Below are 17,961 nucleotides of genomic sequence, written 5' to 3' on the forward strand. Positions count from 1 at the left end.
GCAATCTGAATTGTAGACCTTCACAGTGAGGACATTTTTGGCATATTTTGGCAAGGACATTTGATGGTTGACTTAAGGTTTCAGGGGTAAAACAAGTTGAGGGAATGCACAGAATATTTTTGGAAGAATGGCCCGTCGATACACTTAAAATAGATTTAAACCAAAGTATTTAAACAATATTATGTGGTTTGATATGATTTTGTTTGTCAAACATGAGGTAGCTGCTGTGACTGCGTGCTGCTCCCAAACTCTTGACATCCAACGATGGCGCCAATGTTTGGTGCCTCTGTGTTCATACCCAGGGCCTTGTTCCTGTTGTTCTATTCAATATTTGTTGTCAAATATAGATTAGAATATTCCATCCATAATCACATACAACTGAGAATGCAGCTACTGCAAACAACATGCAAAAACACATGATTAGATTATAATAGAAACTTAGTTATGTATATCAGCAAAACAGTATTATAACCCCCCCCAATAAATCTGTCTTTAACCTACGTTCTGTCATCCATCTTTCTCTCTTCAAGTTTTTTTTTTTATGTTAAGAATGTTTTTATGATCAATTAATAAATAAATTTCGCTACAAATACTAGTTGTCATTGAAAGACACAGAATTAAAATCTGAGTGAGTGGATTTGCCAAGTGCAATAAAAAATCTCCAGAGGGAATGATTTGATGTGGCCACACACATGGTCAAATACCATCTAAAGGCAGGGAAGGAAACTCGTTTCCTTACACAGTAATTATCTTTCCTCTTAATGGAAAGGTTTAGTTTTTAGTTTTTTTCCCAAAGGCATGTAGACACCATAATTACCGAGCCAAAAGCTGCCTCCCAGTTAAACACTGATTCAGAGATCAGGACTGAGGATGATCATGCAGTAACTGGGTTTGGAACTGGGATGAATGACTCAAAGCCATCATCAGCACTAATGGAGTGTCACTGTAATGGAAGTATGTGTTTATAGTCTGAGTGTCTGTTTTTATGTATCTGTGTTTCAAATGCGAGAGATGAAAAAAAAAAATCCTCCAAAGTAAAAGCCTTTGGTGATGATATTTTGGGTTTAGCATTTCGGGAAGGGTTAGATTTAAATAATGGAAGATTAGTTACACTTTGGGTAAACACTTAGAGGAAAGATTTGATTTGTTTCTCCTTTCTCTCTTTACACTCTGAACTACATTTTACTCACATTAATGGACTGTATGTTTCCTTATTTGAAATGAAACCAACCTAATTTGATATAATCAGATAGATAGAATTAGGTGTGTGTACACTGATTTGTGAAAATAACTTTTTTAAAGAGACAGATTGAGATGTTTTTTGCATACTGGGCATGGCAAAAAAAACACTCAGTAGAAAACCTAACCCAATGAGAAGAATGACTAAAAACAGACCTGATTTATCAGAAACGTCAACTTCACAGCTATAACAGCAGGGCTGCAACTTTGTATCCATACACTCCGCAGTTATGGTCAATGATTCAGGGGCAGCCATGTTCTCTCACTTCCTGTGTCATCACACTGTGTAGCCACAAGGCCACACGTAATACCGACCAGGGGGTATAAGAAAATGACACTACTTCTCAATTGATTAATTACCTCAGTAAACATTGTCAACCCTTTCACAGTGTGTTTTTTAGGTTATGTTAAAGTTAACTGTAACATTTTGGTTTCTTTTTCAACATTCAGTTGTACTAGGCTCCACCCTCTCGTGTTACTTGAGGTTAAAAAAAAAAAAAAAAAAAAACAAGGTGGCGACGGCCAAAATGCTTGCAGCTTTAAAACCGAACTCTACAAACCAACCGCTTACGACAAAGTGACAATGTCCACTTCTTAGTGTATGTCACTGACGGTTACCCTCACTCCTCTGTTGCATTTTTTGTATTTACTTGGAGGGACGGTCCTAACAAAAACTTTGGGAATTTAGACCCTTTACAGAACCATGACAACTGGGCGACTTCCTGCCGAGGATGGTTGTATTGAGATTGCTTGTTCAACGGACAAACAATGTTGTCTTGGTGAAAGGGTCAGAAACTCTAACAGGTTTTTTTTGTTTTTTTTGGCAAAGGCAATCAAGCTGTTTTTTCGTGTTTGTTTGAGGACTTGTTGAACAAGAAAGATCCTCAATCAGAATGTCGACCTCTGAATATCTGAGTTTGGGTTGCCTTAGCAGCAGGCTTAGCAAAGTAACCTACACATCCTTCTCTTCATCCGTCTCCTCTAACTCTTTCTAAGGATTCCAAGGATTCGCCAAACCATGTTGAATCCCTCCCACGTGTTTTGTGCTTACCAAGGACCATTCTTTTCAAACATGCACTGAATACCTCCAAAGAGGAGGCATTCTGTTCAGATGATGACACATTTTGGCCACTTGCATCCATGGTCTCATTCTTTCAGTCATGGCCCAGAACTCCTGATGATGTGGACAGAAAGGTTTATGGTAAATGGAGAGACTCTGAATTTGCCTCCCTAAATTTAACCCTAACCCTAACCCCCCCCAAAAAAAAAACATAATTTGTCTGACATTTTTACAAATTAGAATTTGAGAGAGATGAAGTCATCGGTACTGGTTGGACAACCAACAGGTCTATTGAAAATGGTTCAGAATTAACTGTCAATCTGAATCATATTGTGGACAGTGGTCATTTTAGTGTTTTATAAATAAATGTAGTGTGGAAGTGTCTGCATGTGTCTGTGTGCCACTAGATAATACCTGTCTGGATTGTTTCATCAACTGCAGATATCCTGCTAACCCCACAATCCCTTGGATTACTGTGTGTGTGTGTGTGTGTGTGTGTGTGTGTGTGTGTGTGTGTGTGTGTGTGTGTGTGTGTGTGTGTGTGTGTTTTCTCACACTTCTCCTCCCTGGAACCGGCACCGGCATTATGCAGGAACACAGCGGCAGACACTGGCACGGACTTAAAAGAAACATTGCACCTTTCACCCACTGCAAAAAAGCCACAGCAGCTGTCGGAGCGCTCTGCTGAGAAAAAAACGTCAGAGAGCACAGCTATAAGCTGTGGCTACGGGTTTAAGATGTGTGTGTGTGTGTGTGTGTGTGTGTGTGGGAAGCTGGATAAGTCACTCTGGGTTTCGAAGACAAAGGGATTTAGAGGAGGAGGCTGCACTCTTTTTGTCTCGGTCTATCTCTGGAGGCTGCAGATGAGCGTGGCTGAAGAAAAGGAAGTGAAAGGAGGGAGACAAAGGGATTTAGAGGAGATGTTTTGTTTTCCGAGGAAGATAAACTGTGATGAGGGAAGAGACAGCAAAGCACAGAAAGACACAGAGAGCATAGGATGAATGAAGATGTTTAAGGTTCCTTGCGGTCAAATTGTGGCACAATCTCGACCAGCTTGTTTCCTTGAGATCATCGCATAATGGCGTTGTGGGAATAAAAACACAATGCACATGGTAGAAATCCAGTGCACAGCTGGAGCCCTCGGTGCATGTCGTCCCTGTCCCTTTCCGGAGAAGGCTTTAGGCTGTTGGTTTAACTTGATGTCCCCCTAGATTTTATGTCCACATTTGTGCTGTTGGGTTTTCCTTTTCAAGAGGAAGAGTTGCCCCACAGTTTACAACAAAGACTCTTCTCTTTGGACATCGACAGCTGAGAAAATGCAGGTAACGAAGAATTAATGAAAACGAAACATTGATGGATTGTTATTGATTTAGCAGAAGCATCCTCTGAAAATACAGTAAAACTTGCATGAAAATTAAACTTAAGAATAAAGGCGGTAAAGTATGCAATGTTATTTTTAAGATGATAATGTGACCTGTGATTATGGACAAATTCATATATGTATCACATGCAAGGCACTGGGTAGCCCTACGCGTCAAACTATGGCGCACTTTGGTCGCAGTTTTAAACACGTGGTTAAGAGATGTAAATTAAAACAAAACTACTTGGTTATGTTGAGGAAAACATATTGTGGTTTAATTACGTAGGCTGCTAGGTTGAGAATTTTACGGGAGTTTAGTGATCAACAACGAAAAGTCAACGTTGGTTTCATGCAGTACTAAAAAGCATAACAGTGTCTTGGGTGGAGGTCATGTCTTTGTTTGACCCGTCCATCCACCACAAACTCCTCCCTACATGAGCAGAGTGAGTGGCTTTGACGGTCTTATAATGACTCGGGGACATGGCCGCAACAAAGCACCAATATATTTTTTATTTTGTTGTATAGTATGTGTATTTATTGTCTGTGTCTGTGTAGTTGAGCTGCTGCAACACTTGAATTTCCCCCATGGGGATCAATAAAGGAATATAATAATAATATTTGAGGACCTGGGAGTGAAACCAGACTGAAATAACACATGTAAAGTAATTTAAGGTACTCCATCGTCTGGCATTTTACTCTGTTATTTTATTTGTATTCATTTTCATCCTTAGTGATTATTGCTGTTGTGTTATTGCAAAACTCATTTAACAGTTTAGGCAAAACTAAGTGACACGTTCATTATCTGTAGGTAGCGCTCTTTTTCTTTGTTCAGCCATCCAGCCATGCTAATGCTAATTACCCCTTACTGCAGGACATATACAATGCATCACTTCTTGTGTAGCCTATAAAAGACACTGGGTTGCTTAGGGCAGCATTAAGCTGTCTGTAGATTGAATCACTATAAGGTGATTTAATGAGGAAATAAAGTGTTAGTGAAGGTGATGGGTGATGTTAGTGACTGGTGTTGTTAATGAAACAATAATAACATATCAGAACAGAAGTTACCTGAATGTAACTACGTCCTTCTACGTCTCTCTTTCTCACACAATGGATGAAGACTGTAAACAGAATTATTGTGGAATTAATACGAGATACCGCAAAGAGTTCCACACATGTTTAAAAAAACGAGACCAGAACCAGGCCCGTACCGGCCAATTTCAGACCCGACCCGACTTGGTACTGATAAATTAATAATTGATTGAACCTGACCCGAGACTCTTTTAGTTTTCACCTTTACAAAGACTTAGTTATATGCTTTCTTTGGGAAGGATTTTACACAATAACTAAAAACTAATATCTGGCTACGGAAATAGACCAGCACATAAAAACAAAGACATATAAGCTCTAATAGTTTAGTAGCAATACACGCATTGTTTGCTACCAACACTCAAAGCAAGCTCGTAATGTTTTCATAATGTAATGGCCTTCCCTGAATGATTGGGGATTTTGCAGTGGTTTATGTTAAGAATGTTTTTATGATCAATTAATAAATAAATTTCGCTACAAATACTAGTTGTCATTGAAAGACACAGAATTAAAATCTGAGTGAGTGGATTTGCCAAGTGCAATAAAAAATCTCCAGAGGGAATGATTTGATATGGCCACACACATGGTCAAATACCATCTAATCTTGTGGTCAGAGGCCAATTCTCTTGAATCATGTATCTACTTAAGATGGTTGGCGAAGTCAGAAAGTGAAAAAGAGAGAGATTTAAGTAATAAGTAATAAAAAAGGGACCTGTAGGATTCAGCTCATGTTGCTGAACTCCCATACAGCCTCATGTGACACATCTGTCTGGTGCAGCTGTGTTGACATTGAACTATAAATCCAAACCTAGACTGTGCCTACGCACACAGCGTTGGCATTTACACACTTCACAGTACGTGATTTCTGGGTAACGAAGCCTTCAACATTCCACCAAAGTCTTCCTTTTTGCTGCCATTTGGGAGCACCAATCTGCAGAGTTCCCAGATGCATGCTTGAGAACAGAGAGAGATCAGTCGCCGAGTGTTAAGCGGAACCCTCATTTCGCTTATTTGTCTTCTTCTGCTTCTCTTTTTTTTTTTTTACTCCCTTAGGGATTAAAACAAGGCATGCAGGAAGGAAAAAGGGTAAAGTGCTCATGAGAGGGGAGAGAAACTTTGATGGCTCTGAGGGAAAGTCAGAGCAGTTTGTCATTATCTTGTCGGCGGTGCTATAATTATACCCCCACTTTTTCCCTTTGAGATGTACTGACACATACTAGGAAACACACACACACACACACACACACACACACACACACACAGACGCGTACAGAGGCACATAATATCTAGTCCTCAGATATACAACAGCACAAGTACACAAACGCATCATGTGATATGTTTACAGTTTCTTTCTCTGTCCCGTTTTATTCACAGCATCTGAAGGTAATGGTTGACAATGAAAGTAAAAGCAGTCTAAGTGTGCATGGCGCTGAGCTCGGGTTACAGGTTTAATGTGACCGTGGGACAGGCGAGGCCCAAGTGTCACATATCCTGCACATCTACCCTGAAGTGTCCACAGCAGTGTGTGTGCGTGTGTGTGTGTGTGGGTGTGTTTATGCGTACACGATCAGGCATCAGCAGTCAGCTGGAGTCCATTTTCTGCCTCTTGTTTTTATCGGAGTTTCATGACGGTGCATCTTGTTGTTATGCAGCTGTGAGGAGGGAGGGGGGGCTTTCAAATATCCTTTACAAGCAGATGGTACATTCAAGGACACACCAGAGTCAGAGAGTTGGTATTTGGCTGCTAAAAAGCAAATCCACTCAGAGGTTACTTTGTGGTAAAATCCGATCCAGGTGGGTAAAAAAAAAGAAGAAGATAATCACTAGATGTAACGGACAGGTTCATTTAAAGTTTTCAAAAACAGCCACCGCTTTTCAGCTGCTTCACCACACTAGGGAAACTAAAGGTGATGAAATTTCTGCAAAGTCTGCTGAAATGAAGTGAAAGCGTTTGTAGTTAATGAGCTAAATTATTTGAAACTACCACGCAAGTTTAGTCCCTAAGTGTTCTTGAGCAAGATGTTGATCAGCAGAGAAGAATGTTGTTTTTTTTCTATGGTTCTGTAATATCACAGGTTATGTGACAATGTTTTTCAGAGACTTCTTTCTACAATCTGTGCACGGTATATCTGGGACGGTCAAATAAACTATGATGTAGTTATGGTAAGGCATATTTAATGTTATGCAGCCAGGGTTAAGGGTTAAGGGTTGAGGAAAGAGTCCTCTGGCCTTTGGATACGCAAAAAATATAACAGTGGTACCATATGGAATCAAGGCTTCCAGAATATATTATCTTTTGTCTGAGTCTTGTGAGCATCCATGGCTCTAGTTTTTTTGGTGCGTCCCACACTGTCTGCCCTTGTTGGCGGCTTTTCTTCGGCCGATTGAGCTTGCTGAAAAGACGACAGAACCATCTGCAAGAAAATCACACTGATTGGCTATTCAGCTGAACCAAATGAGTGCACAACAAGAGATAAATGGAAGTGAGGAAAGCAAGCCAACAACTAAAGAGGGCTCACAGAAAAGGCTCTTCCCATTCTTCATCTTCATCTCATCAGATCAATCCAATAAAGGACTATTTTCTCAATGACACGGCCATCTGGAATAAAGCTAAGTGGTGAGAGAAAATGGAGTGGTAATGGTTGGCGAGCGCTGCTTCGTTGCATGGCTTGTATAACGGACGTCGTTTCCACTTGTTACACACATATAGTCTTTTCAAAATAAACTTCCGTCTTCCCAGGAAACAACTCAGTTAGGTTTAGTAAAGGTCGTGAAATACTTAGTTAGATTTAGGCAACAAAAGTACTAGGTTTAGGAAAATATCGTCTTTTGGGTTAAAATAACTACGTAGGCTGCTGAAGTACGCAAGTTACGTGACAAATAAATCAACGTTGACTTCCCGTTTCACACGGAGAACAAACAGTGGTCTCCTGGGTGAAAGACCACTGTAGCTTTCATTTTGAGTATTCTAAATGGAGTACCCATTTAAAATGATTTAACTATTTAGACTCTACCAGTGTAGTGATTTAAACACAAAACAGAAGCAGTTGATAACCAATATTTAACCCTAATATTCAGTCCTATTCATTTTGAACACTTTCCTTTCCAAAAAAGTATCCCTAGATTCAGTGCTTCCTCCCGGAGTTCTATCCCTGTCTTCATTGAGTCCATCATGGGGCAGTAAAAACTCTCCATTAAAGGCTGCCAGTGAAATGGTCTGTTAACACTAACAGCTCCTTAAGGCGAGGTGAGGCTTTTACAGACAGCCATCTCTGAAGAGCCGAGAGTACAATAATATTCACACTCCCATTTATGTGTTATCGGCGACGATGACTCGCTCATTCTAAGACTTTAACTCAAAGGTAAATATGTGGCAGGGGGTGTAGTAAACGACGACATTATTATCATTATCATTAATTGGAGCTGAGATTCAAACAGCATCACCTTGTGTGTATGTATTTACCACCTGACATTCACACCCTGTTCATTCACTGCCTCCATGCAGTGGCCTTATGTAACAGCAACAGCACAGAAGTCATGAATCAGTTGATTTACAAATTTAGGCTTTTCCTTTTGGCTGCTTTTTAAAAATGGTTTTGGGATGTCAAGTGGTTAGATCTGCACCAAGAGGCACCACAAAGTCCTTAAAAATGTCCTCATTTGTGTTTTCAGGTCATTTTCATATCTTGTCATTGATGTCATGGATGTGGTTCTGTTAAACCATCCCATCATTCATTGTTTACAGCACTACTAGCACCAAACAGGAAGATACATACCAATGCCTTTGAACCGGAAGGGAAAAAATGGGTGGAGCAGACGAATGGGAATAGAAACTAAAAAAAAATTGGGAGAACCTTGATACCCATTATATGAATTATTAACAGAGTATTTTTTTGTACATATTTAAAACGTGTCTGGATGGTAACTTTAGGTAATGAGATGTTCTTTGACTGAGAAAATAAAACCATTGTTTTTGCACGTTAACCAGTTCACAGACCACTTCATGGTCTCCTACCACCGGTCTCTTTCTCTTCCACACTATCTGAATCCTGCAGATGACGTTTTAGTGACTCTTATATTTTGTTTAAGTTTAAATGAAGGTCTTCTTATCCACAAATCCTGTTCATTAATATTATGTCCCCTATTTCCTACAGTTTTCTTTATGTGCCATTGGTGAAAACATTTTCTTTACATTGGCCTTTGGGGCTGCTCGGTAGACGTCTGCGGTTGCACTCTGCTTTTTTTTTTTTTTTTTTTTCCAGGTATGAATGTGTGGAGCTGCATGAATATGAAGCAGGGCATTTTTTATTTTTTTAGAAAGAGAGCGTGTGTTCTCGGCAGCTTCCCCAGATAAATAAAGAGTAAAGAAACGTTTCCTCTGCTTTTTTCCCAAGTCGGGTGCAGGTGGTCACGGTGAGTCCCCCTTCTGCTGTCCGACTCCTCATAAACGACACTATGGAAAGTTAATGTGCCGCCGGGCCTCAGTTGAAAGGATGGACCCGCCTCATTTACTGTCGTTATTGTCAAGGTTTTATAGAAGGGGCTCTCGCCTTGTTGCCTTTTACGGAGACCCAGGTGAAGATAATCAGCTGTGTGTGTGTGTGTGTGTGTGTGTGTGTGTGTGTGTGTGTGTGTGTGTGTGTGTGTGTGTGTGTTTAGTACAGTTGTGGCACACAGGCAGCTTTATTCCTGACTGCTCTATGAATGCCAGTCTGTAAGCAGAGAGGGTCAGCGAGACAGACTGCCTTTAGTGCTCAGTGTGTGTGTGTGTGTGTGTGTGTGTGTGTGTGTGTGTGTGTGTGATGATCTGATGAATCTGATGAATCCCATTGATCGCTGTTTAAATGACTCCACAGCTAGCTTGAAGAGAGAAAGAGAAGCTGATGCACAAACAGAAGACGAGATGGATCAGGTTTGAGGAGACGTAATGAAAGAATATTTTAGCGGGAGGAAAATAAAAGCCTTCCTCTAAGATCATTGAAAGCAGCACTTTGCTTTCACCTGATTCACTTCAAGGGGCATAAATCCACCAGAGAGAGTGTAAATACTTGAAAGGCAGCTGCACAATAGCCCCAGAGAAAATAAACAGGGCTGAGGAAATATCTAAATAGCTGTACTGACTGATGCAGTGTTTAAATTGCAATAGGAAGTTTTTTTTATTCTTATTTTTTAGAGGAAAAGAAGTTTCGGGGCGTCTTCTCTAAACAAAGTGCTCTGACGCTCTGCAGAGTCCCTTCGGCTACAAATCAAGCTGCATTAGCATCTCATTTTCTCCAAGACAAGTATTCATAACATATTTTCTCAAGTTTTTCTGAGGAATAAATTATCGACAGAAAGTTGTTTCTATACGTATGGTAATTCAAAGTACATTCTCAAGATGCATCTCAGTATGAATTGTGGTCACTAAGAGCCCTGATTCTAAGTCTATGAATAATTATAACATATTCTGCATAGTCTGTTGTGATTTCTTCTCTCTTTATTTACGTCCAGTCCTTTTCATGGAAAGATGCTCTGTGTATCTAGAGGTGGAAGAAGTACTCACATCTTTTACTCAAGTAAAAGAAGCGATACCACAGTGTAGAAATACCCTGTTGCTCGTGTGTGTGTGTGTGTGTGTGTGTGTGTGTGTGTGTGTGTGTGTGCGTGCATGCTCGGGCCACGCAATAGAAGATTTCAATGTCCCTCACAAAGGGAAGAAATTCCGGCCAAATATTATCTGTGTTTATTGAGCATAAAACCACTGAGGCCAGCTATATAAAGAATACTATTACTTTACCATGAAAATACACTATGAAAAACTATTGCTCCATACCACTACTGGTGGTCCACAAATCTACAGGGTACCTTAAAGTTTGGGCTGGTATCACCAAATGGTTTATGAATACAAAAAACACTTCTTCGAGTCATTTTGCATCTCCTCACAACCCATTGAGCAAGTGCTGCTGAAGTCATATAATGTCGTATCAAGAACGGACGGGTCAAACAAACAAACGACTTTCACGGAGGAGGATGCCGTTTGTGTCCCGTGTAAAAACAAGCGTCTGCCGTTGACTTATTTGTCGACTACTTATCTTGTGTTACGTAACTTACTTTACGTAACGCACATACGTATTTTAATGCAAACCAATCTTTCCCTAAACTTTACCAAGACGTTTTGTTTGGATTCACCGTTAAACACTTAACAATTTACATTGACTTACCGACATTAAACTTTCAACAAAATTATTTTAAAATCTGCTTCTGTATGTGACAAAGTGTTAATGAGAACGGGTGTTAAATAACTTGTACAGTGCAAATAGCTGAGTTTACATTACAGCATCATCATTTGCCCAGACATCCAGGAACTAACCAGTGTCAGTCACTGTGTGCTAATTTAAATCAAACCCAACTTTATTTAGGAATGTGACTCATGTATAAACTTGTATATTACGTGCTTAAAGAAGCATTACAGTAGCTAATAATGGACTTTAGTTGATCTTGTAATTCATTTGTAATAAATTAGATGACCAGCAATTATTTTAAACTGACCTTTTGAGGCCTTTTGGATAAGCACGTTGCGGGGGTAGTTGCCATCTTCGTACTTTTATCTCCTTCTCTCCTTCCCTTTATTTGAAATTCCCTCCCACCTTCCCCTCCTCTATCTTTCTTTATTTGCAACCCGTCAGCAGATCAGGAGGAAGCTATTCATTACCGCAACTGCGTGTCCGTGCTGATGCTCGGATCATATTTCAAACTCATAACAACTTTCACTGAGAACCGCGCGGCCGTGGCGAGGAAATGAAGACTTGAAATATGGAAACACCATCTCCACGTTCCCCGTCATCCGTTTGTTCACACATTTTTAAAAACAAATGTGCAGCGACAAGAAACAAGCACCGCCGTGAATGCACAATGAGGCGCCCCCCCTCCCCCGGCGTCTGAAAATAAGAAAACAGAGACTTTTCTTTTTTGCATACACAACACTGATAATGATGTTTATGGTGAGATTAGGTTTAATAGTATGCATCAGCTTTTCCTTTGAGCTTTCTCCCAGTTTTGATGGACCGTCACATCTAAATCAATACATAGCATCAAGCTGTAACACTTGGTTATTCATCATATACTGCAGCTGAAACCTAATTAACCATATCATAAAAAGCTGCTAACTACTTTAATAGATGTGGTTTTATGACAGTTAAGTCCGATGCTGACCCACTTGTTCATGTCCACGGGGGAGTAAAGGGCTACTGTGTATCTAAATGGTATCTGCTCATCCATGGGAACGGCTTGACATGGCCAGAGGTCAGCGATCTCCATCACAGCTCCCTTTCAGAATGTATCGACTTATCGCCTCTCTCATCTCCCCGCCCTCTCTCTCCCTCTCATCCTCACCCTTTCATCCAAACTGCACAAGAGAGTCGACCGAGCTGGAGATAAAAATGGCAGAAAATAATCCCATAGAAAGAAGAGAGATAAGGAGAGGAATACTGAGGCAGAGAAGGAGATGACAAGATTCCCTCCCTTGTCTCCTCTTTCCCATGCTAATTGCAGCGATTGCCCTCCTCTGGGACGGAGGGCCGCACGCTGGCTGCAACATTTGAGTGAATCATATAGCTTGATGTCTCTGAGAGGGGGGGGGGGGGGGGGATTTTCATCAACAAAGAGCCGTTATTCTTCGTGCACGGTTACGCCTTAGTGGCTTTTGATGTGTTGGCGTTAGCATGAATAGGAAAAGAGTGGAGAGCACACAAACAGAGAAGTGGGAGGGGAGAGCTCATGCGCCACAAAGACACTTCCATTAAAATGCTTTAAAAGGCTGTTTGATATGTAAGGGAAATATTTTAAACCCAAAAAAATGATATGGAAAGAGTGTAACAGGTTATACCAGAGGTGGAGATGGGAAGAACTAAATAAACTTTTAAAGTTGTAAAGTAGAATTTTTTTTTCCATTAAAAATGGGGGAAAGGTTACATTTTCAATCTTCGTGATTAAAATTTTTGATACGTATAAAGATTGAGCTTAAATTGACACGTTCTTTAAAAAAAAAGGTATTACGTTGAGGATAACATTTTGCAGGAACAGTATATGTTGTGCACACTGATCGATTATCTGTTAGACGAAAGATCCACATTTGGCACAAGTTATGCAATTGTGCATGCAGGTTATTTCAGTGCGGGGTCGAGGTTCCATCTGTTGTGGCCGCAGGTTATTATTATCTTGTGAAATCAAGATTGATTTGTGCACAAGGTATTCCAAAATCCATATGTTGTGCACGTAGATATTATTTATTGGGAAAAGGTCACCCTGAAGTTACACTCTTTGCACAAAAATGGGAAATCTCATATTTGTGTTTCCATACCGGGGCGTTAGATCAGTTGCATCACTCAGATGAAGAAGCAACAATAGAGACGATGTTTGGCAAAAGTTCTCATTTATTTTAAATATAAACAACGGTTCCAAGACTGTACATAACAGTCTGCAAAAGGGGGAATCATTTTAACTGAAGCAAATAACATGACTGCATTCTTTGAATTATCAATGAGTGTTTCTGCCTTGATTATTGTCAAAATGTGCATTCACAGTGGGAAAAACCCTTCTCCCAACTCTTCACCTAATTGATTTTTCAAGGAAATGAAGACAGAGAGCAGCGACCTGATACCCTTAACACTCTTCACTCGGAGAGTAAAAAAGTGGCACACTATGAAATGTGACTTTTACAGACATCAGTATGAAATATCTCTGATTTCGAGGTCATGCATTTGCCCCGTGACTCCTCCGTGACTGCTTTTTTATGTTGGCATCAGGTAGAAAAGGTGTAAAAGATCGGTTTGCACCTGTGTTCCTGTAGCAAGTTGTGCACATGATAAATCACTCTACTTGAAAACATGGGTTAAGAGTGACTTCAAAGGGAAATACATACAAGTCACACTGTCTTCGTGTTGAACGCTGGGTGGTGGTGCCTTGAGTTATTTCAGCCCTCCATGACAGCCGTGGCCAGTGTAGCATTGAAAGGCCACACTTGTTGCCAGTGGGATGGAGCGGTAAATATGCAGTACAATCAATTTAGATCGGGCGAGGCAACCAGGGAACTGCCCTGGAGGGGAATTCAGACCCAGAGGAAAAATAATCAAGAGGCATAAGAAAACATTCCTTCCCTTCATATGCAAAGACCCCCCCCCGTGATGCTCTCCTCCTCAGCCTCCTCCTTTCACTCCTGCCATGGTCCACTTCATCACAGGCATCATGGCGAATATGAAATATGCCTCAGATGAATGATTGCAGCTTGGATTTGCGCATATTGAACACTCAATAACTGTAATATCCTCCAATATCATTATCTTCCTCCACACCCGTGAACTAATCTCTATCAAAGTCTGTGGAGCGACTCAGATAGGGGGAAAAGATAGAGTCAATAAAAAACCTGAGTATAATCATAAAGGCTGTGATTAATAACACTCGCAATACCTCTCTTCATCACTCCCTCTTTCTGCCGCGGTTAAGATTCATTCATTTTAGAGTGCTTTATTGGCACAGTGAGATTTTCCATTCACTGCTAAAGAAGTTATCAAATGTGGACAAAAGTGTAGAGACAACAAAAGACTTCAAAGACCGGAAGACATTTTGTCCAAAATCTCAAATCTGTGAAAAAAGAATGTCAATATCCAACAAGCAGTTAAATAAAAGTTTTACCTGAAAGAGATAATTCTGCTAAGAAATATATTGTCCATATATTGAGATCTGCAATGTACTGTGAAACCAAATAGTATTTGAAAAAAAATAAATTGGCTTTATATTATAACACTGAGGCAATTATTTCTGCTTTTCCAACCTGTACTCCCTACCAACTCAACAACTAACATTGCTTGGTTGGCTGTGACACACAAACCAATTGCCCCAATTTTGAATTTATTTGGATTTCACTACCCAACAAGCTTATTTGGCCAACAAGGGAACTAACTTTGATGCCCCCACTAGCATCTACTAGCCTCTGCTGGTTTAATTAGTTAGTGTGTAAATCAGAAGATATGGTTGAATAACAGACACTATGGTTACTCAGCTAACACCCTAAAAATTCATTTCAGCCCAAAAAGCCAGAAATGACCAATGTTTTTAAAATGGAAGAATGTTCTATGTCAGGAGCTGACAGTCATATCCAAATATCTACTGAAAGCCCTTTTCACAGCAAAGTTTCTTTCTCTCTCCTAATCCCTTCTTCTCTTTCTCTGCCTGAACAGCCGGAGTTGTCCGGAGCAGCCGTGCTCCACCAGACCAGGAGGGATCAGGTGGTGGATTCCTGTCGAGTCTATAGTGCGTCCAGCCGTAAGCGCAGAGTCCTGACACCCGGAGACCTCAAACACCTCGTGGTGGATGAGGACCATGAGCTCATCTACTGCTACGTCCCCAAGGTGGCCTGTACCAACTGGAAACGAGTCATGATGGTGCTTACAGGACGGGGCAAATACAGGTCAGTACTAGAGGAAACTCATTCCCCTTCTAAATACAGTGGGTACGGAAAGTATTCAGACCCCTTTAAATTTTTCACTCTTTGTTTCATTGCAGCCATTTGCTAAAATCGAAAAAGTCCATTTTTTTTCTCATTAATGTACACTCAGCAACCCATCTTGACAGAAAAAACCAGAAATGTAGAAATTTTTGCAAATTTATTAAAAAAGAAAAACTGAAATATCACATGGTCATAAGTATTCAGACCCTTTGCTCAGTATTGAGTAGAAGCACCCTTTTGAGCTAGTACAGCCATGAGTCTTCTTGGGAATGATGCAACAAGTTTCTCACACCTGGATTTGGGGATCCTCTGCCATTCTTCCTTGCAGATCCTCTCCAGTTCTGTCAGGTTGGATGGTGAACGTTGGTGGACAGCCATTTTCAGGTCTCTCCAGAGATGCTCAATTGGGTTTAGGTCAGGGCTCTGGCTGGGCCAGTCAAGAATGGTCACAGACTTGTTCCGAAGCCACTCCTTTGTTATTTTAGCTGTGTGCTTCGGGTCATTGTCTTGTTGGAAGGTGAACCTTCGGCCCAGTCTGAGGTCCTGAGCACTCTGGAGGAGGTTTTCTTCCAGGATATCTCTGTACTTGGCCGCATTCATCTTTCCTTCAATTGCAACCAGTCGTCCTGTCCCTGCAGCTGAAAAACACCCCCATAGCATGATGCTGCCACCACCATGTTTCACTGTTGGGATTGTATTGGGCAGGTGATGAGCAGTGCCTGGTTTTCTCCACACATACCGCTTAGAATTAACGCCAAAAAGTTCAATCTTGGTCTCATCAGACCAGAGAATCTTATTTCTCATAGTTTGGGAGTCCTCCATGTGTTTTTTGGCAAACTCTTATGCGGGCTTTCATATGTCTTGCACTGAGGAGAGGCTTCCGTCGGGCCACTCTGCCATAAAGCCCCGACTGGTGGAGGGCTGCAGTGATAGTTGACTTTGTGGAACTTTCTCCCATCTCCCTACTGCATCTCTGGAGCTCAGCCACAGTGATCTTTGGGTTCTTCTTTACCTCTCTCACCAAGGCTCTTCTCCCACGATTGCTCAGTTTGGCTGGACGGCCAGGTCTAGGAAGAGTTCTGGTCATCCCATACTTCTTCCATTTAAGGATTATGGAGGCCACTGTGCTCTTAGGAACCTTGAGTGCTGCAGAAATTCTTTTGTAACCTTGGCCAGATCTGTGCCTTGCCACAATTCTGTCTCTGAGCTCCTTGGGCAGTTCCTTCGACCTCATGATTCTCATTTGTTCTGACATGCACTGTGAGCTGTAAGGTCTTATATAGACAGGTGTGTGCCTTTCCTAATCAAGTCCAATCAGTTTAATTAAACACAGCTGGACTCCAATGAAGGAGTAGAACCATCTCAAGGAGGATCAGAAGAAATGGACAGCATGTGAGTTAAATATGAGTGTCACAGCAAAGGGTCTGAATACTTATGACCATGTGATATTTCAGTTTTTCTTTTTTAATAAATTTGCAAATATTTCTACATTTCTGTTTTTTTCTGTCAAGATGGGTTGCTGAGTGTACATTAATGCGAAAAAAAATGAACTTTTTCGATTTTAGCAAATGGCTGCAATGAAACAAAGAGTGAAAAATTTAAAGGGGTCTGAATACTTTCCGTACCTACTGTATATAGCTCTGTGATTCACAAACAGGAAGCAAAATGCACAGGAAATCTGATGAAGGATGTGGTTACATCCCTGCATACTGCCCCCATTACACTAGTAGTTGATACAAGCATGTGATTGCATATTTGTTTTGCTGTTGTTCCTCACTGTCCGTATGCCTCTCCTCCACAGTGACCCAATGGAAATCCCTTCCAATGAAGCCCACATCCCTTCCAACCTGAAGACGCTAAACCAGTACAGTATTGCCGAGATCAACCACCGCCTCAAGAACTACCTCAAGTTCCTCTTTGTTCGCGAGCCCTTCGAGAGGCTGGTCTCCGCATACCGCAACAAATTCACCCTCAAGTACAACTCGTCCTTCCACAAGCGCTTCGGCACACGCATCATCCGCCGCTACCGCAAGAACGCGACACAGGACGCCCTGCTCAACGGCGCTGATGTCAAATTCAAGGAATTCGCTGAATACCTAGTGGACCCGGCCACGCAGCGCGACGGCCCACTCAATGAGCACTGGCAGACCGTCTACCAGCTCTGTCACCCATGTCACATCCACTACGACCTGGTGGGCAAGTACGAGACGCTAGAAGAGGATGCTAACTACGTGCTGCGGCTGGCGGGCATCGGTGACTCCTTGCGCTTCCCAAGCTATGCGAAGTCCACCCGCACCACAGATGCCATGACAGCCCAGTTCTTCAGCAATATCAGCACCCAGCAGCAGATCCAGCTCTACCAGCTTTACAAGTTGGACTTCCATATGTTCAACTACACCACACCCAGCTACCTCCGGCTGGACTGATGGAGGACAGAGTTGGAACTCTGAGAATGGCTGCCTTGTTTAAGGAGAGGCAACAAAGTGAGTGGAGGGATTTTTTTGGAGGCAAACTTGATTTTTAAAAAAACTGTCGTCGTAACTTGCAGGCGTTGGGGTCTGAATTAGACATATAAACAGGTGCTGAAAGAGAGAAAGGTAATGCGTGCTTGTCTGGGCATAAGGGGGAGGATGTCCAATCAACTCTGTGTGATACAGAGAGCACTGGTTGGGAATGTGGGCTCAATGGACCAACTGCATGCAAAGACTTAAAAGTGTGGGTGAAGCAGGTCTT

The 17,961-nt window shown here is 41.4% G+C and overlaps 1 protein-coding gene across 2 annotated transcripts in view; it reads left to right on the forward strand.

Moving 5' to 3' along the window:
* Window positions 1-17,654, forward strand: part of chst11 (carbohydrate (chondroitin 4) sulfotransferase 11) — a 75,042-nt gene extending 57,388 nt beyond the window's left edge. For both annotated transcript variants that reach the window (XM_054624937.1, XM_054624938.1), the window contains exons 3-4: window positions 14,960-15,189; window positions 17,030-17,654. In XM_054624937.1, coding sequence (XP_054480912.1) covers window positions 14,960-15,189; window positions 17,030-17,654 — 855 coding nt within the window. The remainder of the gene's footprint in view (window positions 1-14,959; window positions 15,190-17,029) is intronic.
* The last annotated feature ends 307 nt before the right edge of the window (window positions 17,655-17,961 follow it).

This window comes from Anoplopoma fimbria, chromosome 23 (genome assembly GCF_027596085.1).
Source record: "Anoplopoma fimbria isolate UVic2021 breed Golden Eagle Sablefish chromosome 23, Afim_UVic_2022, whole genome shotgun sequence".
Classification (NCBI taxonomy): Eukaryota; Metazoa; Chordata; class Actinopteri; order Perciformes; family Anoplopomatidae; genus Anoplopoma; species Anoplopoma fimbria.